Source organism: Gekko japonicus, unplaced genomic scaffold (genome assembly GCF_001447785.1).
Source record: "Gekko japonicus isolate JY-2015 unplaced genomic scaffold, Gekko_japonicus_V1.1 scaffold885, whole genome shotgun sequence".
In the NCBI taxonomy this organism is placed as follows: Eukaryota; Metazoa; Chordata; class Lepidosauria; order Squamata; family Gekkonidae; genus Gekko; species Gekko japonicus.
Genome location: NW_015167564.1, coordinates 701602 through 727427, shown reverse-complemented (window position 1 = coordinate 727427; position 25826 = coordinate 701602). Strand labels below are relative to the sequence as shown.

The following is a 25826-nucleotide window of genomic DNA, read 5'->3' as shown; positions in this document are numbered from 1 at the left end:
GGGCCAGTCCTGACTAGGGTTGCCAGCTCCAGGTTGGGAAATTCCTAGATATTCTGTGTCTAAGGAAGCCAGAGTTTGGGGAGGGGAGAGGCCTCAGCTCAATAGAATGCCATAGAGCCCACCCTCCAAAACAGTTATTTTCTCCAGGGGGGAAGAGATCTGTTGTCTGGAGTTCAGTTGTGATACCCGGCGATCTTCAGGCTCCACCTGGAGATTGGCTACCCTAGGTGTAGCAGTCAGTGCTTCAGATAGGCCTGCCAAATCTCGCCAAATCGCGGCGGGGGATCTGCATGTCTTCACAGAATCCTTGCCACGGGGACAGCGAGACGCGTTGCACCACCATCACCAGGACATGACGCTATGCGTCGCTCTGGCAACGGGGCTGTTTGGAGCCCCATTGCCAGAGCTACACGTAGTGTCAGATCCTGGGGACGGCGGGTGCAACACATCTCACTGTCCCCGCGGCAAGGATTCTGTGAAGACCTACGATCCCCCGCCACGACTTGGCAACCCTAGCTTCAGAGCAGGGTCCGCTAGACCCTGCTCTGTGGAAGCTTGGTGGGTGATTTTGGTCCAGTCACAGACTTTCAGCCTAACCTACCTCACAGGGTTGTTGTGCAAGTCAAAAGGGGGAGAGGAGAATGATGTAAGCTGCTTTGGTCCCCATTGCAGAGAAAGACTGTACTTTTCCTCCTGGGAACCCCCTGTTGCCAATCTCCAGGTGAGGGCTGGAGTTCACTCAGAATTACAACTGCTCTCCAGGAGGGAGAGCAGAAGTCAGCTGAAGTCAGAAGGGCAGATAATGGTAGGTTGACGGTTAGCTGGAAGGAGATGGGGTTGCCAACTCCAGGTTTGGACATTCCTAGGGATTTGAGGGGTGGAGCCTGGGGATGGTGGGGTTTGAGGAGGGGTTGGACTGCAGAAAGGTACAATGCCATAGACTCCACCCTCCAAACCAGCCATTTTCCTCCTGAGGAATCAATGTTGCCAATCTCCAAGTGAGGGGTGGAGATAACTCAGAATTACAACTTCTCTTCAGGTAGCAGAGATCAGTTCCTCTGGAGAAAATGGTGGACTCTGTGTCATTATACCCTGCTGAGGTCACCACAGCAAATTGACACTGAGTGCCCATGGCCGGGGCACTCTCCCAGAGCCTCTTTCTATAGAGTTCATTGTATTTATTTCCACAATGGGCCTTATTCCTAGTCTAATATATAAAAGCATACATGCCTAAATCTCTAAATAATAAAAAATGGCTAACAAAAACATTTTTAAAATATTAAAGGGAGAAAGTGAGATACAATAAGCAATATGCATTACATGATGTAATATCTCCTCCTCTGTAGAGGAAGAGAGCAGATGTTCCTAACTGGTACTGGCAGTAGCTGAAAAGATTCATGGAGAAATCTCCCCACCACATCCACACCGTTATATTTCAGGAGGTGCAAAAAGTATATCCTCCTTCAATCTGGCAAAGCCTTCCAGATGCTGGCCAGGAGGGGGAGTACAAAGACCTCTACCCGTAGTAAGAAGTTCTTCAGCAGCTGCAGGTCTTCCTGCCACTGCAGCACAACAATGGGCACAGCTGTAGCAGAAGACATTCTCAACACAACCCCTTATTACTAGTGAGCCTGCTGAAGCTCACAACAAGCAGGTTCAGTTTATGATCTCTACTGGCTTGTAGCACTCGCCTTCAACCTGAAGGGAGAATGACAGCCCTGAGAATACTTCTCTGGTCCAGATCGTACTTCAAGCTGAACTCCTTCTCGCCTGACTCTTCCATTCAACCTGGCCGTGGTGTGGGGGCAGACATTGCAGGGTTGTCACTTTGAAGGCTCCCTGGAGCCTTTGAATATTGCTGCAGCAATGTCTCAGATGACAAGCTCTGTAATATCTCGATTCTGTGACAATTTGATGTTCCTACAAAAGGCTGAGGCACCCTGGGAAAACGTTTTTGAAAGCCCCTGGTGCTTGGAATACTGCCACAGCAGCACTCCAGGTGCCAGGGAGGGAGGCTCACACGGAGACCTTCCTATTGCTATCAATGCCGGGTTAATGGGAAGTGAACAGGAGCAGTGGCATAGGAGATGCACAAGGTGGCTGAGGGCAGAGATTCGTTCCCCCCAGAGTGAAGGGGTTTGAATTTCAGAACTTTTTTTAAAACCAAAAATAATCTTCTTTCTGCTTGCTAGCTCAGTTTGCCAAGCCATATTCTGAACTCATCTGGGAGAAGATCACCTCTCAACACTTGAGTTCCTAGAACACATATTACTCTTATTCTCTGTTGCACCTCCCCCCCTCCTTTTTTTTACATTGCAGCTCTGATCCATTAAACACAGCCTTGTGGTCTGCAACACTAAGAAAATACAGAAACTTACAGCATATCATATCTCAGTGCTCCCTAGATCTGGTATGTTCTTTCTCCCTCTTTATAGACCCCCCCCCCCAATACTTCACTGCCACTGCAGCAGCCTCCTCTCCACCCATATTACTCAATGAAGCCATTATCTCAAGAAGCAAAATTCCCCCCCTGCACTTCCAAGACTAACCTTCATGGTTCGTCTTACCCAATGACGTAGAGGAGCCATCTCCCAGTGGATATTTCTGATAGCGGGGAATGGCAAAGGGTGGCACAGCATGGAACTGTTTGGCCAGCAGAGGTTCCAGACGGGAGGCGCAGGGGTCAGCGGCATGAAACAAGTTGTAGACCTGTTCACAGGCCGGGTGCATCTGGGCCACTGAAAAGATGACAGAAGGCGTGTGAAATCTTGCATCAGCCGGAGGGAAAGGCAAAGAAAATTATGGGGGAAACGGGGAAAGAAAAAGAAGATCCTTACCATCCATGGCTGGCATCACTGTCTTACGAAGGGCAAGCACGAGTCCCAAGGGTGAGCCAAACAAGAAGAAACCAGACACCTTGAATTCTAGTTTCCCAATGGTGTTTGTCCCCTCAAAAGTCTCTATCATTGAAGATGAAGAATTACTGCTGCGCCGAAGGTCTCCTTCTGCCTCTGAAGCAGGCACGCTGGCCTGCAGGCTGGGAACAGTAGAAGACTTGGTCATTGCTAGGAAACGGACCACAGGTCTCTCCTACTGGTACTACTTTCCCAGTTAAGGGCATATTTAGGAACTCCCTAGAGCAGCTTTCCTTTTTGCTGTTGTGATCCATCCATGATTTATCCCACTTCTCCTGCATGAAAGCCTACAGTTCACAACAGAGCTATAACTTGGCCACAATTTGCTCAGACAGAAGTCTTGGGCTGCCGCCTTCTTCCCATGCATTGCCACCTACTCAGGCAATCAGGGTGACACTCTTCCCTAATTTATTTATTATTTATTTGATTTGATATTGATGTAAACTGCTCAGGGCAGTTTACATCAATATCATAAACAATAATTTAATAGCAGATTCAAACAACATAAAATCTCAGATTACCATGTAAAATAATATATTCAGATGTCAATCATATTTGAATATAGCAGTGGTGCCCCGATGTCAAATTAGAACCAGGCCACTGGTGGGGGGGTTGGCCAGGAAAAGGGAGGGACGTCCACTGCCTCAACCCAAAGCCCGGTGGAAGAGTTCCGTCTTGCAGGTCCTGCAGAACTGTAGTAAATCCCACAGGGCCCTGATCTCATATGGGAACTCATTCCACCAGGTAGGGGCCAGGGCCGAAAAAGCCCCGGCCCTGGCCGAGGCTAGAGGGACATCCCTGGGGCCGAGGACTGCCAGAAGATGTTGATTCGTGGACCTCAATGTCCTACGGGGCTCATATGTGGAGAGGCAGTCTCGAAGGTATGCTGGCCCCTGGCCATATAGGGCTTTAAAGGTAAGCACCAGCACCTTGAAACGGATCTGGAATTCGATAGGCAGCCGTTTGTGCAGCACTGGGTGGATATGAGCCCACGCAGGCGTTGCCGTCAACAGCCGTGCTGCCACGTTCTGCACTAGCTGCCATTTCTGGAGCAGAGTCAAGGACAGCTCCATGTAGAGAGAGAGACAATAATCCAGTCTGGAAGTGACCATTGCATGAGTCACTGTAGCTAGGTCCCAGGGGTTTTGATATGGGGCCAACTGCCCGATCTGCCTCAGATGGAAAAGTGGCCGTGATCTGGGCCTCCGTAGAAGGGGAGGCACCCAGGAACACCCCCAGACTCTCCACCCTCGACGCTGGCACCCATGGAGCCCCATCGGAGGTCGGGAGCCTGATTCCCTGACTCGGTCCCCTGTGACTCAGGTGCAGGACCTCCGTCTTTGAGAGACTTAACTTCAGTCGGCTGAAGTGTAATCTAGAGTCCAGATAGCTCAGCTAAGCTAGGGCAAAGTTTTCTCCTCTCTTTTGTTTTTAGCACACTGCACCGGAATTATTGGGGTACATGGATGTGCCTGGGTGCAATGACACAAACTTCAGCACTACAGTGCACATGAATGGCATCTAAAAAGATTATCACAATGAAGAGAGTAAGGAACATTGGAGATCTGAAATGTGATACCAGCCACACTGTGGCTGAGGGGCAAACTACACCATCACACTGCAGCTGGCTACAAAATGCCCTCAGGGAGGATGTAATTTGCCCTGGAGAAGGGACTGTTTAACCCTTCTCTTACTGGACACTTTCCCCTTGGAATCCATTCCCCCCTCCCTTTGCTTCGCAGAAATGAGTCCAGAACTTCACAAGGTAAAAACAGCTGTGGGGGGGGGAGGGGAGGATGCGCTGGGATGGAGTCAGGGCTGAAGCAGCAGGCAAGGGCAGGGTGAAGTAGTCTCTTCTTTCCCATTTCTCCTTTGCTTCATTTCACTCAGCTGCAGTGCAACAGGCCTCTAAGGCGGCTAAGTTTCACATAAAGGAATACTGTAGGAAGCTAAATCAACCTGTTGTGTGGAAGCTCTCTAGAGATGCATCATGCGGTCTTTTATCAAGTGCTGGATATTAGGCCACCTGGCCAGCACACACTCAAGTGAAGCTTCTGTCCCTTTTTTTTTTGGTAAACAAATTTTATTTTCTCAGGAATACAACATATAAAACATTTCATTCTATCAATTGTCTACCCCATTCCCAGTTCCTCCCCTCCCTCCAATGGCTTCCCACAATGCTTCCACCCCTGCTCCAAATTACTTCATATCATCAACAATATCAGTTTTTCATCATTACAATCTAAAGATAACATCGTTTGACTTAATATTGATCTAAACATATTAAGTTTTGTTTCACATCCCAGTTCTTTTCCAGATAAATTTTAAAATCATTCCATTCTCCAAAAAACTCATCGTCTTCTTTGTTATTCAGTTTTTTTGTAATCTTATCCATTTGTGCCATGAACAGAACTTTTTGTATCCATTCTTCAACCTCTGGTACCTTTTCTGTCTTCCAAAACTGAGCATAAATCATTCTCGCTGTCACTATCAGGTACCAGAGTAAAGTTTTTTTAGTCGTATTGACTTCTTCCATTTTGAGTCCCAAAAGCAGAATTTCCGGTGCTTTTTTAAAAGAACATTTCAGTATTTTTTGCATTTCATTGTGGACTTTTGTCCAAAAGTCTACAGCTTTCTCACAAGTCCACCACATATGATAAAATGAGCCCTCATGCCTCTTACATTTCCAGCATTTGTTTGACATATTTTGATTCATATTTGCAATCTTCTTAGGTGTCATGTACCACCTATACATCATCTTATAACAATTTTCTTTAACATTAGTACATGTCGAGATCTTAATAGAGTTTTTCCACAAATATTCCCAAGTTTCCATATCTACTTCCTTATTCATATTAATAGCCCATTTTAACATTTGTTCTTTAACAGTTTCATCTTCAGTATACCATTTTAACAACACCTTATACATTTTAGAAATATTTTTTCCTCCTCCACTCTCCCATACCTTTTCAATTTCATTTTTTTCCTCTCTAAAACCATAGTTTTTTTTGTCAGATCTAAAAAGATCATAAATCTGCATATATTTCAACCACTCATATTCATATTCAATTTCATTCTGCTTTTTCATTACCCACTCTGTTCCCTCTTTTTTAATTAAATCTCTATATGGCAACCAGTCTCTACCTCGCTGTCTTGAGTAAGATATCAACACTTCTACTGGTACAATCCACAATGGTCTTAAGTCACTCTGGTACTTCTTATATCTTGTCCATACCATATACAAAGCTTTTCTCACCAAGTGAAGTTTAAAAAAACTGTCCATTTTTATCTTGTCATACCATAAATATGCATGCCAGCCAAATCTACAATCATGCCCTTCCAACCCCAACAATCTGTCATTTTCAAGCTTCACCCATTGATCCATCCATGTTAGACAAACCGCTTCATAATATAGTCTAAGATTTGGCATTTGTAGACCTCCTCTTTCTTTGGCATCACAAAGTATTTTCATTTTGATCCTTGGTTTCTTGCCTGCCCAAACAAATTTTGACAACTCTTGTTGCCACTTGGCCAACAAATCCGTTTTATGCAGAATTGGTATTGTTTGGAACAGGAACATCAAACGTGGTAGGACATTCATTTTTATAACTGATATTCTTCCCATCAGTGATAAGTTCATTTTATCCCATTTCTTAAAATCTTGAGTCAGCTTAGTCCATAATTTCTCATAATTATTCTTATATAGGTCTATATTTTTTGCCGTTAATTCAATTCCAAGGTATTTTGTTTTTTTAACTACTTCACATTGTACCAGTTCTTGTAGTTCCACTTGTTTTTGTTTGATCATGTTTTTACATATAAGTTTTGTTTTATTCTTATTTACGTAAAAGCCGGCCAATTCTCCAAACTCCTTTATTTTTTGAAAAAGCAATGTCAATTTTTCTGTTGGGTTTTCCACCATAAACATTACATCGTCTGCAAATGCTCGATATTTGTATTGGTGTCCTTTATGTGTCAAGCCCTTTATTTCTTGATCGTACTGTATTTTTTGTAAAAGTATTTCCAATACCCAGATAAATAATAACGGTGATAACGGACAACCTTGCCTTGTTCCTTTCTGTACTTTGAAGTTATCTGTCAGTTCTTTATTCACATTTATTTTAGCTCTTTGTTCAGAATAGATAGCTTCAATACAATTTCTAAAATGTTGTCCCGCTTCAATCTTTTCCATCATCTGGTGCATAAAATTCCAATTAAGATTGTCAAAAGCTTTTTCTGCATCAACAAACAGAAAAGCTACTTCTTTTTCTGGGTGCTTTTCATAATATTCAATTGCGTCCATTACTATTCTTACATTGTCTCTAATCTGCCTTTTGGGTAAAAAGCCCGCTTGATCTTCAGAAATTACCGTTTGTAAATAGTTTTTCACCCTTTCTGCAATAATTTTTGCAAAGATTTTATAATCGTTGTTCAAAAGAGATATTGGCCTGTAGTTCTTTACATTTGTTGAATCTTGTCCTTCCTTTGGAATCAAAGAAATAATTGCTTCTTTCCATGAGTCCGGCACCTTTTTGTTTTCTCTTATTTCGTTGGTTAAAGCTTCCAGGACCGGGGAAATTTCTTCTTTCATCTTTTTGTAGAATTTCGCTGTAAATCCGTCCGGCCCAGGCGCCTTCCCCAACTTTGTCTCTTCTATTGCCTTCATCACTTCTTCTTTTTGAATTGGACCATTTAATAAATCTTTGTATTCCTTACTTATTTTTGGTAGTGGAATCTCCTTTAAATATGTTTTAATCTTCTCAAGATCAACTCTAGTTGTTTGGAATAGTTTAGCATAATACTTGAAGAAACATCTCTTTATTCCATTAGGATCAACGAACTCTTTTCCATCTTCTATTATTTTGGTTATCATTCTTCTCTCTCTTCTAGCCTTAAGTTGCCAAGCTAAGTATTTTCCCGGTTTGTTCGCCCCTTCAAAAGATTTCTGTTGTAACTTCTTTAAATTCCAATACATTTCCTGATTCCAAGTCTCATTCAGTTGTTCCTTCAGCAACTTTAATTCTTTAATAATTTGCTTTTTTCCAGGCTTCTTTTTTAATTCCTTTTCTTTCTGAGCAATTTTTTCTAACACTTCTGTTTGTTTTTGAAGTTTTTCCTTTTTTTGCTTCACGTTTTGCGAGATGAGAATTCCTCTCATCACCGCTTTATAAGCATCCCATACAATCTGTATCGGTGTTTCTTTATTTAAATTTTGTTGAAAGAATTGTTTCGTTTCTTCCTTTAACATCTCAATTACTGTTTTCTTATCCAACAAGTCTTCATTAATCCTCCACAGAAAGGGTTTTTTCCTTTCTGTGGAACTCCATACCACCGGATTGTGATCTGAATTACATCTTGGCAAAATTTCAGTCTTATGTGTTTTCATTGATAATTCTTCAGACATCCAAATCATATCAATTCTGGAAAAAGAGCAATGTCTATTGGAATAAAAAGTAAAGTCTTTCTGCATCGGGTTCCATTTCCTCCAAACATCTTCTAATTTTTCTTGCTTAACTAATTCAAAAAAATTCTTTGGCAGTTTTCCGCTGAATTCGTTGTCCTTTTGTGGTTTTCTGTCTACACGATCTATTGTCCCATTAAAGTCTCCGGCCATAATAACTTGCTCATAAGTCAATTGTTGTAATTGGTCAGTTATATCCTTAAAAAATTTTTCCTTTGCTCCATTGGGTGCGTACACGTTGATCAACAATGTTTTTTTCTGCTGAATCATTAATTCCACACCCACGTATCTGCCATCTATGTCCTTAAAAATTTCTGTAGGTTGTAACTCCTTCTTCACATATGTCACAACTCCTTTTTTCTTGTTTGAGGCCGCAGAACAAAATTCAATTCCAAATAAAGCATTCTTTAAATATTTTATATCCTGTTTTCTAATATGTGTTTCTTGCAAGCATATCACGTTGCATTTCTGTTTCTGTATCCAATGATTGATTCTTTTCCTCTTGTTTGGTGAATTTAATCCATTAACATTCCATGACAACAATTTGTACTCCATTATGCGTTTTATTTTAAAGTTCTCCAAAGACGTCCGCATTGTCCGCCTTAAATTTATAAAAGTCCATCATCGATCTGATCTGAATCCTCCCACCTTGATACGTAAAGGATAAACCTTGTGGAATCTCCCATCTATATCTGATGCTCAAAGCTCTGAGTTTGTCCGCCAAGGATTTATACCTTTTCCTGTCTTGCAGTATTGTTCTTGGGAGTTCTCTCATCACCATAATTTTGTTTCCCTCTATTTCAAAAGGGACGGTGAATTGCTTCTTGAATATCTCCTCTGTTGTTGATCTTGTTACAAATTGTACAATTACATCCCTTGGTAAATTCTTCTTTTCTGCAATTCTGGAGTTCACTCTATAAATCAAATCAAAGTCTGAGTCCATTGACCCTTCCTCCTCGCCCAGAAAAGCCGTTATCACTTCCATCATTTTTTCTTTTAAGTTCTCATTCTCTGTTTCCTTAATGCCTCTGAATCTCAGATGAGTCTGCATCCTTCTGAACTCCATCATTGTCTCTGATCTTGTAATTTGTTGAGTCAAAGAATCTTGTTTCTCTTCTATTTTTTGTATCTTCTCCTCTGTCTCTGTAGTCTTGGTTGCATTTGCTTGAACATCCTTCTTAACTCCTTCCATTTCTTGCTTGATTGAAGTTATTTCTGTAGTAACCAGTTCCTTCAATGCTGTTATGTTCTTCTCTTGGACTTCTTCTAGATGTTTCAGATGAATCTGAGTTTGCTTCTCCAGTTGGTCCCCCAATGTTTTTTCTATCTGCTCCCCCATGGCTTGTATTGCCTCTGTCATTCTCTTCTCCATTGCTTCCATGGAGGCCTGCATCTCTTTTTTCTCGCTTTACCTTGTCATTTTGGGGGTTGAAGTAGATCCAATCCTAGGTCTCACAACCGGTTTAAGTTCTGGGTCTGAGTCGGCTCTTTTCTTGCCTCTCCTGGTCTCCGTCTTGGCGATTTCTTTCCAATTCACAGATTCGCAAAATAAAGCACTCTTCTAGATGATAAGATTTAGTCCTCCATGCCTCTCTGTTTACGCTTTCCAAAGACCCTTAGAAATATATTAAAAAAGCAAATTTAGTTGAAGTCCTCCTCAAAATGTCGGGCGCAACTTCTCTATGGTAATTTCATGTAGAGTAGGTCAGATTGGTATTTTGCAGGCCCTTCCTTCCGCATAAAACTCACTTCCGGTCCGGCACCTTTAAAAGTTCCACTGTCTTCCTTTCGCTAATGCCCGTCTAGGAATTCAACTTCCTGGATGTTTCACACGGACCTCTTTCTTTGTGACACCAGCCTGCTCTTCCCACGCTATTGTTCGTGAGTTTCGATTTTACAGTTGCGCACACGGCTCCATCTTCACCACAGGAATGTTAAACAATAAGCGTTTTTACAGTTTTTAAAGGCTTCAATCAACTTTTTTCTCTCCGGAATCGGATTTCTGGGATTTACTATTCATTTTCCGCTCAACCGCTTAATTCAAATTGACTCCAAACTCAGTTCAGGTAAGCGGCACGTTTTTGTTATCTAGCACGTTCAAAACGGGTTTCGCATTGTTTCTTTTAACTCACAGTTGTTGTCCTTCTTCAAAGAGGTCGGCTGACGAAGAATTTATGCTGGTAATCCGGCTCGATCGGCCACTATAGAGTTGCTTGGCACTTGCCTTCTTCGTGGGAGGAGGTCAAAGCCCAATTCAGCTTCTTCCGAAGCTGGATTACGCCAACCTCACACTCCCTCTAGGGCGCTGCTGCCTGCTTGTCCCCCCCCCCTCGCTGGGGAGTGATGCGTTGGGCTGTGTATTGCCCAAACTGTCAAAAGTGGCCGTCGCTCGCTTCGCACGATCGCGAAACGCTTCAGTCCTCCATCTTAGCCAGACCGGAAGCCACAAGTGAAGCTTCTGTCCCTGATTAGTACCGATTCAGCTGTCAGCTCTCATGTGGGAGGCCCCACGTCTTATACCCTCTCACCTGGACAAGAACTGCTGCTGCTGTTGCAGAGAATCTGCTTCTGGTGCCACGTTGTTGTCGCTGCGTTTCTGGGTAGACAGCAGCCCGGATGGCTCAGGACTGGCACGGCCCCACAGCACCTCGGCCTTTTCGAGCATTGGGTCTCGCACCACAGACACCTCGGGAGAAAGCAGGTCAGCATTCTGGGGGGAAATGACAGAAAAGTGCACATACATCGAGGAGATCTCAAAACCTTTTCTAGTGTGCAGTGAGCAGAATCCAGGACACCACATGTCATATGGAAGCAGGGAGGACAAATAAGTCGGCAGCTGGGCACCAGACTAGGAAACCTCAGCTAAACGATACTTGGATTGCTCAGCTCTGCAGCTGACCAAAAGGAAATCCTGTCCATCCTTCCTCTATTCCATCCCTTCCTCACACGCACTTCTTTCCTTAGAGAAAATAGTGGGAGGCTACCCTCATTACATATTGCTTGGTACATCCCCTAGCCTCAGCAACTGACCATGCTGCCACGCCGGCTGCTCCCACGACTCCCTGCCCCTCCAGCCCGACTGTGACAAAGGGCATCAAAGGCCAGGATTCCCCCAACACAGTCACCAATCAGCAGCACCTACAAGAGGAAAACAAACACAGGATTAAGTAGCTGATCCTGTAGCCAATCCAAGAGCCTGTGATGCTAACTTGCTTGTTTGGGTCCCTGTTGAAAGAGACAAGCAGGAAAACCCTCATATTACAGAGGCCTCTGCTTAGAAGAGATCAATACTGGTGGTCTAGGTGGCTGTAACTTGAGCAAATATGCAAAGGAACACGGCACAAAGCTTTCAATGTAGTTCACGGAAGCAGCTGCCTAGGAACCCTTAGAATCTGAGCTTTCCTTCTGCAAACAAGTTCCAGGTTTCTAGCTCTTAAGAATGTAGTGTGTGTGTGTGGAGGGGGGGGGGGTGGACCATGAAATCACATATGCATCAAAAGATGCCTACCTTGTTTAACTATCATTGCTGCAAACCAAGGAATCCTGGAAACTGTAGCTTTATTAAAAGGACAGGGATGTGTAATATAGAAGGTTTAGCAGCTTTCCAAAATTACAACAGCCACAATTCTTTAGAGGAAGCCACTGGTTTAAACAGATACACCCTCAGAAATCCCTGTCCCTCTGGTTCTATAGACCTCTATCATGTAAATCCTGCCTCCCTGACCCAGAAGCAACGTTTCTGTTTTTAAATTTAGAAATAAAACTTCACAAAACCACAGATTAAATAAAGGGTTTTCTATCATTTTCCAAGTGAAGCATTTGGGTCTCAGAACTTTGGTTCTCTCTTATAGTATTCCCTTTTCCCCACTTGTCTGCTCCAAGGAGTCCCAGCCCTCTCACCTGACCACAGAAGCCAGCACCATCAGGAGACTGGATGAAGTTAGCATAAGCCTGGTTGGTACGGGCAATAACTGTTGCCACTGCATTCTGGTAGCTGCCTGAGGAGGTAGCCAGGAGTGGCAAAGCCGCCAGTGGAATATGGTCCTGGCTGCTGGATAGACTGTCCCCGTCATGACTGTAGGGGCTGAGTCTGGGAAGAAGGAGATGTGAGAACCGATCAGGACACCATTTCAGACTGAAGATCCAACAACCCAAGTCTTGGTACAGAGCTCAGGAGGAGCCTCTTTGCTGCTATCAGCCATATCACCTCCTAGAAAGAAAGACAGGGCTGCAACCGACCACACCAATGGACAATCAGAAAGCGCGGCACTCTCAGAACACGGGGAAGGACAGGGCTTGTGCCACAAGTCCCAATTCCCCGAAAGGTGTCTGAGGCAAGAGTTTCACCCCAGAATCTGATGCTCTGGAGTGGCTGGAGGAAGGCAGCCAATGCAACTGCTGCCTCCAGCCTTCCTCTCAAAGCATAGCTCCCCATCACTTACTCTCAGTTGCATACTTTTATCCATACCCCACCATCTTTGCCGTCATGTATCCCTGTTTTAAAGAGGTATCATCATTGTGATGGATTCCTCTATCCCCTGCACCAGGAAGACACTGCAGCCCTCATTAAGCCCCCTCCACACACAGCTCCTGGGAGCTCTCAGCCCTGCCCCACAAGGTGTTCAGGAGCTTGACAGACATGCTTCCTACTTGGAGACTAGGGCATAGGCAGCAGCACAGATAGACGGACAGGGCACCAGGCGCAATGCAATGTGCCCCAATGCTTCAGGGAAGTGCAGGCGGGTGACCGAGTCCAAGGTGGCGGTGAGCGTCTGCACGTCAGCCTGCTTAGAGCCTGGTTCTCCCACACCTTGGTCTAGGATGTTGCCACTGTGCAGGATCAGGAAGAGTGCATGGATACGGCATGTACTAGACAGGTCTTCTGGGCCAGCCTGAGGAAAGAGAAATAGGGAGGCATTAGGGACGTGGCTGCAGTGGGTGTGGGAATGGAACTGCCGTCACCTCAGCCGTCATGGAAACTGTGTTCTGTTCAATGACTGTATGAGCTTTCTCAGCCTCATCTTAGGCCAGGCCAGGCCAGGCCAGAGGAGATCAGGAGGACATCACCTTTATTGACCCTTCAGGAAACTCTCTTAGATTGGTTTTGATTTGCTGACAGGGGAAAGCGTGTTCTGAACTGATCTGTGCTACTGGTATTTTGACTGTTAGCAAATGCATCCGTAATTATGGTTATAAAACTGTTTTCATAGCTTATACAGTTCTTAATTATTGTATGCCTTGTATGTAAAGGTATACCAACAAGCACACAGAGAACACGGCTAAGTTAGGTAAACACAGAAAACACCGTGTTGAAATAATACATACAATATTCACATGCACTTATAGCTAAATATATTTGATTTATATACACAACATCAACTCTAGTGTATTGTAAACACTTTCAAACTAAATTACATAACACGAAGAGTCCATAATCGCAGAAACCCACTCCAGTATAAACTGTCTTCTTCCTGTGTATTATTTCAACACCTTGTATGTAAAGGTGCCTGTAGCAGGAAGCCAATCTGAACCATTTTTCTGAGAATGCTGGAGTAAAAAAGTAATTCACATAAAGAAATAGGAGAATTGAGCTGGGTCCCATGTAGGCCAGCCTGGGCACTCTATACAGAACAGGGCTGTGCATTCACAAGCTTGCCATCTGTGGTTTTGCGTCATGATTCTGAAAGCACTAAAGAAGGAAGACGGCATGGTGGATAAACTCACCTCTGTTTGGCCTGGCATAGTGATCCCATCACTCTCTGGCTTGGCTGCACCAGCAGCATCAGCTGCAAAGACACAAAAACCATGAGTGGCACTAAGTAGAGAATGAAAGCGGCAGCAGGCTGTAAATGGCATGGAAGATGGCAACTGCTGAGGAAAGAAGAATGGCCCCTGCGAGAAAGAATTCTGTTGCCAGAACCCCATACTCTGAGATGACTGCAAAGGGTGGAACAGAGATAGTATCCTGCATAAAATCCACCAGCCTGTGCAGAATCTTGAGAATCTCGGTATTTGGGTTTCAGTGTTCAAAGCAACTTCCTATCCCACATGGTACCAGAGAAAGCCTCAAAATACATTGGCAGTTTTTACAAGGAGCCCAGAAAACAACAAATTCTGAAGGAGGGCTTTAGGGGCCACAAGAAAGTATGTAAGGACAGGCAAAAGACTAAGCAACTCAGTTTCCAAATAGTTTGTTTTTAAAAAATATGTCACTAATATAACATTTTCACAATAAAATTATGTGAAGTGGGGGAAACTCTATATGCATTTGATCCATTTTTAGAATTTATGTTATTTACAGAATGTGTAATTATGTGTACAGATGGTTTGGAACCTTAAAAGCAGAGATTTCCAGAACTCCAAATGGTAACTGGACACACGCACAGATGAGGCTCTAGCATGAGACACACACGCTGCTGTCTTACCAAGGAGGTCATCCTGCTCACTGGGCCGCTCCAGAGTATCGAGAAAATCATTAGAGTTCCACTTAGTGATTTCTTTTGCAAAAACATCGTCACTATCTGAGAGATCCTCTAGGGAAGGAAAAGTCAGTGAAAAGTATGCATGATGGAGGCAGTGTAAACACCACACACACAGTCTTTATGGATATGAAGAGTTGCCTTATGAGGCAGACAGACCACTGATCAGTCTAGCCCAATACTATTGACACGGACAGACAAAAGATCTCTAGGGTCATAGACAGACATCTTCCCCACTCTTGCTATCTGCAATTCTCCAGTAACAACTGGACTTGGGGGTGTTATGCATGCAAAGCACTAGGCCAAAGCCTGTATTTGCATGTGTGTGCACAGACACACATATACAAAGAACAGAAATTGGAGATTTTGATCTTCCCTTGTCCATATGTATCTATATTCACCCCTCCACCAAGTCTAGGGGGATATGTGGGAGATAAATCCAAACATATACTACACGTACAACATACTGGAAGGCCAATTCACATACACCTCTATGACCACAGGTAGAGAAGACATATATAAAGAATGTACAGGTGCCTGTAGCAGTAGCTATGACAAACACCAGCTACAGATAGCCCTCTTCCAACTCTGAGCCCTCTCAGAAGCAAACATGTCCACAAAACATCTCTTTATTCAGAAGCACATACCATGAGCATCAAAGAATTCCTCCTCAGAGCTGTTCTCGGAGTCCCGTGCAATATTTTGCATCCGCCACTCTGATAAGCTGTGAGGAGACACTCCAGCTGCAGATAGATCATATTCAAAGAGATCTACAGCATTCATTCTGTGAAACATCAGCAATAACCAGACATTCTCCTCAAATTAAAAGTAAGCCTATCTTATTCCCAGCACAGCCCTTTAGGAACAACCCAAAACTCCCTATGCAAAACAGTCAGCTTCTCATCATAGGTTGCGTACAAGTGTTTAGTTTTGCACCGCAATAGGAGCTGGACCTTCCTTTCTGCAACTGTGGCATTCTGTATTGTCTACAAAGTAGGACAAGCTTCCTCAGTTTCCCCATTCTAAATGCCGCAGCTTCTCTTCATTCCATGCAAGCCGATGAAGTGGTGAAATTGACTAACCCAGCAAATGAGGCTGATCTAGTCAATATCACAAGCTAGTTTTGGCCTGTTTCCTCCCCCCCACTTTGAAGCCTGTTCTTCCAATGTACTAAAAGAAAAAAAGAAAAGAAAAAACACTTCCAGAAGTGCTCAGGACTGCAGTCTATTAAGAAGGTCATACAGCCCAACCTCCCTGCCACAAACACACAATAAATTAAACCACATCATCCAAATTATAGATCAGAAAAATGAAAATGCTGCTCTTCATGAAGCTGGTGCCTGCACAAAGGATAGTGTTCCAGATGTGTCAAAAGCAAGTGAGGCAAGCCACATACTGCAAGCAAAGACAGGCAAGCAAGCACTACTATTCAAGCCCACCAAAGGGGGGGGGGATCCATCACAATCTTCATGTGGTCATCAGTGAGTCTCCAGGTGTAAAGCAAAACAAGCTAAGACAGGAAAAGAAATCTTGGCCCTCTAGCATAAAATCCAGTGTATCCAATAGTCTGCCTCCACCTACAGAGAACTCTGTTGCCTTGAGACAGGAAAATACCTCCCCCCCACACACACACTTGCTGCTCTCTGTGCTTCTCTTTGCTTATGTTTGCAATTATTATTCAACAATAATGGAAGAAATTGCTGTTAGGTTCTTCCATTATTGTTGTATCTTTAAATTGCTGGTCCCCTCTTGTAGATTTATTGTGCAATTATTATTCACCTGCATGTTGAGAAGAGTAGGAAGAGCGAGAAGTTGCTGACCACTGCTTGGCAAATGCTTCATCTCGTGACATCTCAGGAGTTCTTAGGCTAGTAGTGCTGTCCTGCTTCTCTTGGTTGCCTGGCTCAGCCTGGCCTTCGGGGCTGGGTGAGGACGTTTCTGGGGCAGGCTCCAAGCACTTGGCCATCTTCTGGGCCAACATGCGTGCTGTCTCTTCCTCCAGCCTCCGGATGTCATCCATGGTGAGGTCTATCCACTCATCCTGCCAGCACCACGCCTGGCGGTGTGCCCGCAGCATCACCTTTCGCAGACCTGCAGAGGATGTCAGGAATTACCACTGCCCAGATCTTCCCACAAAAGTCCCATGCAAACTGCAGCTTAACCCTCCCAGTTGTTTTATTTATGATTTGGCCTTGGCTCCATCCCCAACACATTGAGGGACAACTCTGACATTATTTTTTCCCTCCATAGTTTTCCCCACAGCTATGAAAAACATCAAAGTCCAGTTCAGATCCACAATGCAATCCAGATTTAAATAACTAAGAGCAATGCATGGAACCACGCATACCCTTCACTTCCCCACTTGGTTTTGCTATTGTCTTTAACCATTTACTAGCCACTTTGAGACGGGCTATCTTTAATCATCCCATCATCCCATCTACCGTTTCACCATCAAAAACAGCAAGTAAAGGGAGCCCCGTGCTGCTTCTGGCAAGCTCCTCCCCTCCCAGTTTCCTTCCTAATTCTAACTCCTACCATATGAAAGGTTAACTGCGAATGATGACATTTCTGGCAAATCTGCCTTTATATTTAGATTCCACAAATTGTCTCACAGTTAATGAATCTAACTGGAAGTCTGTTTTAGAAATCTGGGGCCCTGTGCTCAAATCCAAGTGGAGAAAAATCCATACACAGCCTGTAAGGGATCTGGCCTTCCGTCATAATCCTCAGCACCAGGAACTTGCGCAAGAGCGCACAGGGACACACGCTAAGTAACGGGGCAGCAAGCTTTGCTCTGTTTCTTGGCTGGGACTTGCTGGTACAGGATTAGGCAGTAATTCAGTACATGTTGGGAACTACTTTGCACATACATGGTTCACATTCTTTTCAAAAGACCAATTCAACTCCCACTTAAACTTACTCCTTACAGCTTCACTATTGGAGCACTGAGAGGCATATAAGTGAGTGAAGCTTTTATCTTCAACAGTTTTCCTCTCACCTGGCTCTATACAGAAATGGTAGCTAACCTTGGTAGCCATCCATTATTTTGGTTGCCACTGCTCTGTCACCTTCCCTCCGACCTTCGCAGCCTGAGCGCTGTTATCAAAGTGGGCTCTGTACTCTGGTTACCTGTCTCACCCTGAACCTCTGCCTCGGAGCTTCCCTTCACTTGGTTGCCAACCCTAATATTTCTGGCTGTTCACAAACCACAGACAACAATGTGCAGCCCAAATGCCAAACAACCTATTAATCAGAACCTGTGCCTTATTCTACCCCTGCTACCAGATATGGAGAGCAGCTGTAAGTGTTTAGCAGAGTCAGACTAGAGTGGTATTTTCACCAGGTGGGGAGAGAAGGTGCTTCCATCATCTGGCTAGTTGCAGAGGTCCCTGGAATTACCTTCAGGTTCCCATTAGGGAAATGATTTTGTGGATCCCCCAGTCCTTAAACAACTCTTCAGCATTTCAAGGACATCATTTGTGATGTACCCAAGAGTATGGAAGATGCTGCCATTTCAGAAGGACAGCTACCTAATTAATTATTTTTCGGTCAGAAATCATAAAATGACTCACATTAAAGGAACAATATAGACTCTTCAAAGGATGCTGGGAACTGCTGCTAGATCTTTGAGCAGTTAATTAAACCTGATTTCACACTAAAGTAGACCTGATGTGTAAAATGGGTTAGGATAAATATTGCCACAGTGAGAAAATAGGTACTGCGCTTCTATCAGTATGAATGGAGGTATGTTGCACTATTCCATTGCCTGCAACTATGGTACAACTTTAGTTAACTAGTCTCCAAAGCCCAAACCTTTTGCATTGTGGATGGCAGAAGGAAATGCGGAGAACAGCCCTGCATGCTCACCTACATCATGGATGAACTGTTCAATCTTGGACTGCATGCCCCAGTAGCGAAATTCCACCTTACAAAGCTTGTAAGCACACATGAGAGGCCCATCGCCTATGTTCTCTAACCACTCATCTCCCAGAGGCCCACGTCCTGTCTTGACAGAGCGATAAAGCCGTGGATCCTCTTCCACTTTATATTCACTGGGTGAGATGAGGTCTCGCACAATGTCAATGGTATCTGTAGGCGATGAGGGAAGGTTGAGCAGGAAATAAATCTCTTAAGAGAACATAAGAACATAAGAGAAGCCCATGTTGGATCAGGCCGATGGCCCGTCTAGTCCAACACTCTGTATCACACAGTGGCCAAAAACACCAGGTGCCATCAGGAGGTCCAGCAGTGGGGCCAGGACACCAGAAGCCCCTTCCATTGTTGCTCCCCCAAGCACCAGGAATACAGAGCATCACTTGCCCCCAACCAAGGGTTCCTATCTATATTTTGTAACTATTAGCCACTGATGGACCTCTGCTCCATATGTTTATCCAATTTCCTCTTGAAGCCGTCCATGCTTGTAGCTGCCACCACCTCCTGTGGCAGTGAATTCCATGTGTTAATCACTCTTTGGGTGAAGCACTTCCTTTTATCTGTTCTAACCCAACTGCTCAGCAATTTCATTGAGTGCCCACGAGTTCTTGTACTGTGAAAGGGAGAAAAGTACTTCTTTCTCTACCTGCTTTATCCCATGCATAATCTTATAAACCTCGATCATGTCACCCCTCAGCCGTCGTTTCTCCAAGCTAAAGAGCCCCAAGCACTTTAACCTTTCTTCATAGGGAAAGTGTTCCAACCCTTTTATCATCCTAGTAGCCCTTTTCTGCACTTTTTCCAATGCTATAATATCCTTTTTGACGTGTGGTGACCAAATGAGGTTGCACCATTGATTCATACAGGGGCATTATGATACTGGCTGATTTGTTTTCAATTCCCTTCCTAATAATCCCCAGCATAGCATTGGCCTTTTTTATTGCAGTCGCACACTGTCTTGACATTTTCATTGAGTTATCTACTACAACTCCAAGATCTCTCTCTTGGTCAGTCTCCGCCAGTTCGGACCCCATCAACGTGTATTTGTATTTAGGATTTTTTGCTCCAATGTGCATCACTTTGCACTTGGCCACATTGAACCCCATTTGCCACGTCGACGCCCACTTGCCCATCCTCAACAGATCCCTTTGGAGTGCCTCACAATCCTCCCTGGTTCTCAACACACTGAACAACTTCGTGTCATCTGCAAATTTAGCCACCTCACTGCTTACTCCCAACTCCAAATCATTAGTAAACAAGTTAAAAATCAGATTGAGTACTGATCCCTGCGGTACCTCACTGCTTACCACCCTCCACTGAGGATTGCCCATTTATACTCACTCTCTCTTTCTATTAATCAGCCAGTTTTTGATCCATGAAAGGACTTGTCCTTTTATCCCGTGACTATTGAGCTTACTTAGGAGCCTTTGATGAGGAACTTTATCAAAAGCTTTCTGGAAGTCAAGATAAACAATATCTATTGGGTCCCCCTTGTCCACATGTTTGTTCACTCCCTCAAAAAACACTAACAGGTTAGTGAGACAAGATCTTCCCTTACAGAACCCATGCTGAGTCTGCCTCAATAGGTTTTGTTCATTTATGTGCCTACTAATTCTTTCCTTAATAACAGTTTCCACCACTTTACCCGGTATCGACATCAGACTGACTGGCCTGTAATTTCCCGGATGTCCTCTGGAACCCTTTTTAAAGATGGGAGTGACATTAGCTACCTTCCAGTCCTCAGGAATGGAGGCAGATTTTAAGGAAAGATTATTATTATTTTTTTTATCAGGAGATCCACAAGTTCACATCTGAGTTCTTTCAGAACTCTCGGATGTATGCCATCTGGGCCTGGTGATTTATCAGTTTTTAAGTTGTCTATCAGTTGTAGGGCCTCCTCTCTTGTCACCTCAATCTGACTCAGGTCTTTCAACACCCCTCCCGAAATCAGCGGTTCTGGAGTGGTCAAGCATGTTGCCACCATGTTGAACAGGAAATAAGACTCTTGTCACCATCAGAATCTGAGAGGGCCCTCCTTCACTCAGATGGCCAAACTGCCTTTCCCTCCCATGCCACAAAGTCATTAGAACCTCAGATACATTCTTTGTTCTCCCACCCCCACCTCAGAAATACCCATTCTTTCATAGCCCTGGAAGCTCTTGGCCAGAAGCCCAAACTTTTCTCTTCCATTCTTGAATTTTGAAGCCCAACGGGGAAGACATAATGGAGACCAAATTTCCATCCAAGACATCTTACCTCAGAATCCCAAAAGAGTATCCAATATTCCACATTAGCTTCTCATATTCTACAATGCTTAAAAGCCCAGCATGGCAATGCTGATATATTCTACAATCTTTCACACAGCACAAGGAATAAATGCTGATCAATTTCTGGACGCTCACCCAGAATCCTTTGCCTGCGCTCTACAGCACTCAGGTTGAAGACATTATTCTGTTTCCCAACATCCTGTCGGTAATAGGTCTCAATCTCAATGGAAAATTTCTCCACAAAAGGGCAGGTGTATCTGTAGGGTGGAAGTAGAGAAGCTGACAACCCTGCCCCCCACCTAGCTTACAACCCTAAACCCCACCTCCTCACCAGGGTTGCCCTCAGCTTCCCCCTCCCAAGGTTTTCTCTTATTTCCCATCCCACATTGCACATACCTGGTCCGTGTGTAAGGATAGGCATTCCAGGATTCTTCCTCTACCTGCAGAGCTGCTTTAGGCAGGAGGGCACGGAACCAGCTGGGGATGTGGGAGCCTACGTGGTAGATCTTGTGTGTGTATTGACCACTCCCGCCAGGGCCATCGCTGTAGGGCCGGTTGGCCAGGATCTCGACTCCACTGCCCTCTCCGCTTGATTCTTCTCTGCTCTTTTTCTGGGGAACCGGACAGGCAGTGCTGCTCAGCCACGCCCCATAACATGCCTCACCCCTTGACCCTGTTACCATCCATGCATCCCTCAACCCTGCTTGGTCTCTCACCCGACCACACTTTGTGATCCAAGGGCCCCCATCTCATCACAACCATATCTGTCACAGATACCTAATCATGCCGTTCCCTAACAAAATGTGTTCTCTCTATTTCAAGACTGATGGTACCTGGATCATGTAGAGCTGGGCCACCTGGTACTCTGCCAGGCTCATGGGCAGCAGAATGTGATACTCCTTGATCAACATTTTGACAGTCAGGCCCTAGGAGTTGAGACAAAGCAGGGGATAAATGGATGTAGTCGAGCCAGGAGCCAGGGGTCTACGGCAGTGGCAGACTCAGGGCTATACGGAGACAATGTAGCTCAGCAGAGAAGAGATGGTTAACCTACCCCAAAATAGCTGCTATTTGGACCATGATGCACAACGTAACACTCATCACACAGGGACTTCCAGCGGAGGGGGCATTCTGACCCACATACTATTAAAAAACCCCTCCCTGCCAATTGAACGTAACACTTTGTGCATCTGATGCAGTAGGCTCTGGCTCATGAAAGCCTGTAAGTCTTTAAGGTATCACTAAAATGTCTTGTTATTTTGATTGTCGCAGACTGATGCAGCTATCTCTCTGTATTTCAAAAATGGGTTTTCACCTACCCAACTGTTTTTGTTTGGTTTCTTTTTCAGGACAGAAAATGGCTGTGTTTGAATTAACTACTTAATGCTTATCTGATTTCAGTTCTCCTGCAAAAGATATTTCTGTGTGCTCACTTCCTCTCAGAAGAGGAGAAGCTTGGAAGAAATCCCCATTTGACCTTATTTCAAAATACAACCCACTGGGTAAGTTTCCATAGCAACTGTAGGCTAATATGTGGCTGGGGAGTTCCAGCATATTGAAATGAAACGGGCTGGGGAACATGAGAGAACAGACACCATTTTGACATTCTGCTGTGCACTCAAGTACTCCTTGGGGGATTCTTAATGCTCCCACCTACTTTCTACCTGCACAAGGAACAGGTTTTCTCACCTCCATTTTGCCTTGTGTTTACATCCAGTACTAAGGTAGACCAGCAGCAAACACTTTAACTGGCTGCTGCTCAGGGCTTGCTTCTCTCTAGCCATACCAACTGGGGACTGCAATTTTCCCTTACAGCTGTGGTTCTCAGCCTTTCTGGTATGGTGACCCACAAGTCCAAATTTACCTGCTATGCGACCCATTTTAAAAAAAACAAAAACAAAAAACAGAGCATGCATAAATCAACAAAACTCCAAAAACCTGGAACCCACATTTACAGGCTTCCTGACCAGCTTTTGGGTCTGGACCCACGTGATGAGAAATGCTGCCATACAGCTTGACTCCATAACTGCCTCAAGCCACAAATTTATCTTGCAAATTATGTCCACACTATCTTGGTACCTTTAGCAATACTGCACCTTGCACTTGCCTGTAGCACCCAGCTTTTTGAGGCTGCTTTCTATCTCCTCTTCTGCCATTAGCAGCTGCATGACAGGCAGAAATTCAAAAGGTGCAGCTTTTCCAAGCATAGAACTGCAGCAGTGAGAAAATCTGTTGAACCTCTGTCAGTTAGCTTTAAAGGTGGGCTATTCTCATATGCCTCCCACATATACCGTACCACAAAGTCATCTTCATGCACACATTCTGTTTTGCCTGCTGGACCTTGCACTCTGCACCAACTCTCAGCTGGATTTAATAATCACAATAGTAATAGTGCCAGAGGTCACAGCAAAAAAAGCAAAAGTTGTTTGACACTTAAAAGCTAACAAGTTTTTATTCTAGTATAAACTTTTGTAAACTAGAGCCCATACATACATGATACAGAGAACAAAAGCTGTAAACAGAAAGGTCAAATGGCCATGAAATGAAGGCAGTAAAAGGTAAAATGGAACTAGGTAAAATTCAGGCTTAATCAAGAAAAGTACAGAGGCCATTCACAGTAGCAGTAATTAGTGATAACAATTTCCCTAGCTTTGCCAGTGTTAACAAGCTGAGCAAAACTAGGGAGACTGCATTTATCACCATTTACAGCTTTTCTTTGATTACGCTTGTATTTTACATAATCCCTCTCCTCCTGCATCTGATGGCACTTTGACCTGGCTGTTTACAACTACTGTTCTTTACAACCTCATTATGTATAAAAGCAAGAATCCACTATATACATCCGATGAAGTGGGCTCTAGTCCATAAAGGCTTATAGAAGAATAAAAACTTACCTTTAAGTTGCCACAAGACTCCTGTTTATTAACCACTTACATACCTGAGATGCTCAAAACACTTTAATAGTCTTAGTAATCCATACAACAACCCCATAGAGCTAGAAAATATTATTATCCTCATGCGGGCATAAAGCCAGTATGGTGTGGAGCTAAGAATGTTGGACTCAGGTTCAAATTCAAATTCTGCCACAAACCTCATTTGAGTGACCTGAGGGCCAGTTACTCTCTCTCAGCCTAACCTACCTCACAGGATTCCTTCAAGGGCAAATGTAGGCAGGGAGAAACATGAGCTCCTTGGAGGAAGGGTGGGATAAAAATTGGAGATAGGTGTGTATAAAGCTCAGGCAGTAAGAATACAAGTTTAAACCAAAAGCTTCCTGACTGTTAGCTACTATACTACATATAGTTAGCTCTTATGAATAATTTTGCTCCATTTCCACCATGGCACTTCTGAAACCTCAGTGCTAAAAGGGTCCCTGCCAAAACAAAATGATTTTATAATCCACATTCTTAATGTATTAACTCCCAACACCCCAAAATAATGTAGCGGTACAAAAGAAACAGGATGGGTATAACCCAACACAGTCAGATAAACTCGAGGAACCAAGTTGGGCCACTCGCTATATGGGGAGGTGAAGCTCCAACCACACACTCCTGTCTCTGAGGCCACAACCAATCATACCTGGGAGGAAATGTCTCGGCACACTCAAGTATGTCAGTCAGCTAGATCCGGAACTCAAAAACAATCCCCTTCCACAGAGCTACCAAAGAACAGACCATTTCATGCTCACGTCACACAAAATTCTCACCCAGCTGTAGCATACATAACAAAGAAACAAGGAAAAAATCCTGACAGATTTTAAGATCATGTACAATTTGTATCTTTCATAAATCATTCCATATTTAACACAAATGTGGTTCAGTTGCTCCCACGAATGTACTGAGGAGGCTATTCTAGACTTTCACTCCCTTATAAAGCCATGTCCAGCAGCAATAATTTAATGCCCAAACCTTCCTCCAGGCTCGGCTATGTACACACTCACATACTCTTGCAGGGAAAATGCTCTCACTCATCCAAAACAATAATTGTCCGCTCTAAGAGGGCAGTAGCAAGATGATGGTAGTGAACTGGATGCAACACATTTAAGGCTTCAATCCTATGCACACTTATTTTATCATTCCCAAGGACGGGCTGAGCTTATTTCCAAGTAAACATGCATCAGACTATGTTGCACACTTAACTATGTAGGATGAAACTGAAGACTACTGAGAGCATCATATCTGAGTAACACTTGGAGCATTAGGTGAAATGCAGCATTTTGTTTACATCTTGAGAGCCGCTGCCCAATATTTTGTTGTTTAGAAGACTAAATGCAGCCCAGTGACAATCTGCAAAGCACACTTGCCTCAAGCGAGGAACCACATTTACATCAGCCAAATGCATTGCAGTCCTGCCCAGCTCTCAGACACCCAGTGTCGTTGCCCTGGATGAAAGCGCTGCCGCTTTTTTTTTGCGGGCAGAGCTCTTGCCCCTTAAGGCATCCTAGGGCAGATCACTTCAGCAGACATGGTTCCCCTGACCACGACTCCTTCATCTGAGAAGCTTCACCCACTGAATGTAGATCTGCCGAGCAGCCTTGAAAGGCACAGGAGCCCGGGGGGACGGGGGGCCACCCTGACTGACTGCGCTCCGACCCAGGAGGATCCCAGGAGGACCCTGCCCAGGGGACCCCTCCCGTCAGCTCCCGAAGCGACGCCAGCCAGCCAGCCCTCTGCAGGCCTCGTTCACCCCCCAGCCCCCGAAACTGCTGAGGGGCCAGGACAGCCCGGAGAGCCTGGGGGAACAGGACGGGCCCGCGGGGCCCTGGGGGGGG

General features: G+C 44.4%; 1 protein-coding gene across 1 annotated transcript in view; it reads right to left on the bottom strand.

The window, feature by feature from the left end:
• Positions 1-21974, bottom strand: part of PITPNM1 (phosphatidylinositol transfer protein, membrane associated 1) — a gene marked incomplete at its 3' end in the record, with an annotated part of 34863 nt that extends 12889 nt beyond the window's left edge. The window contains exons 1-14 of the mRNA XM_015413803.1: positions 21889-21974; positions 21452-21666; positions 21191-21312; positions 18723-18944; positions 16635-16946; positions 15503-15598; positions 14802-14909; positions 14101-14162; positions 13027-13268; positions 12277-12466; positions 11407-11514; positions 10905-11086; positions 2838-3037; positions 2568-2738 (exon numbers count right to left, since the gene is read on the bottom strand). Of these exons, the coding sequence (XP_015269289.1) occupies positions 2568-2738; positions 2838-3037; positions 10905-11086; positions 11407-11514; positions 12277-12466; positions 13027-13268; positions 14101-14162; positions 14802-14909; positions 15503-15598; positions 16635-16946; positions 18723-18944; positions 21191-21312; positions 21452-21666; positions 21889-21966 (2308 nt within the window). The remainder of the gene's footprint in view (positions 1-2567; positions 2739-2837; positions 3038-10904; positions 11087-11406; positions 11515-12276; positions 12467-13026; positions 13269-14100; positions 14163-14801; positions 14910-15502; positions 15599-16634; positions 16947-18722; positions 18945-21190; positions 21313-21451; positions 21667-21888) is intronic.
• Positions 21975-25826: the final 3852 nt, after the last annotated feature.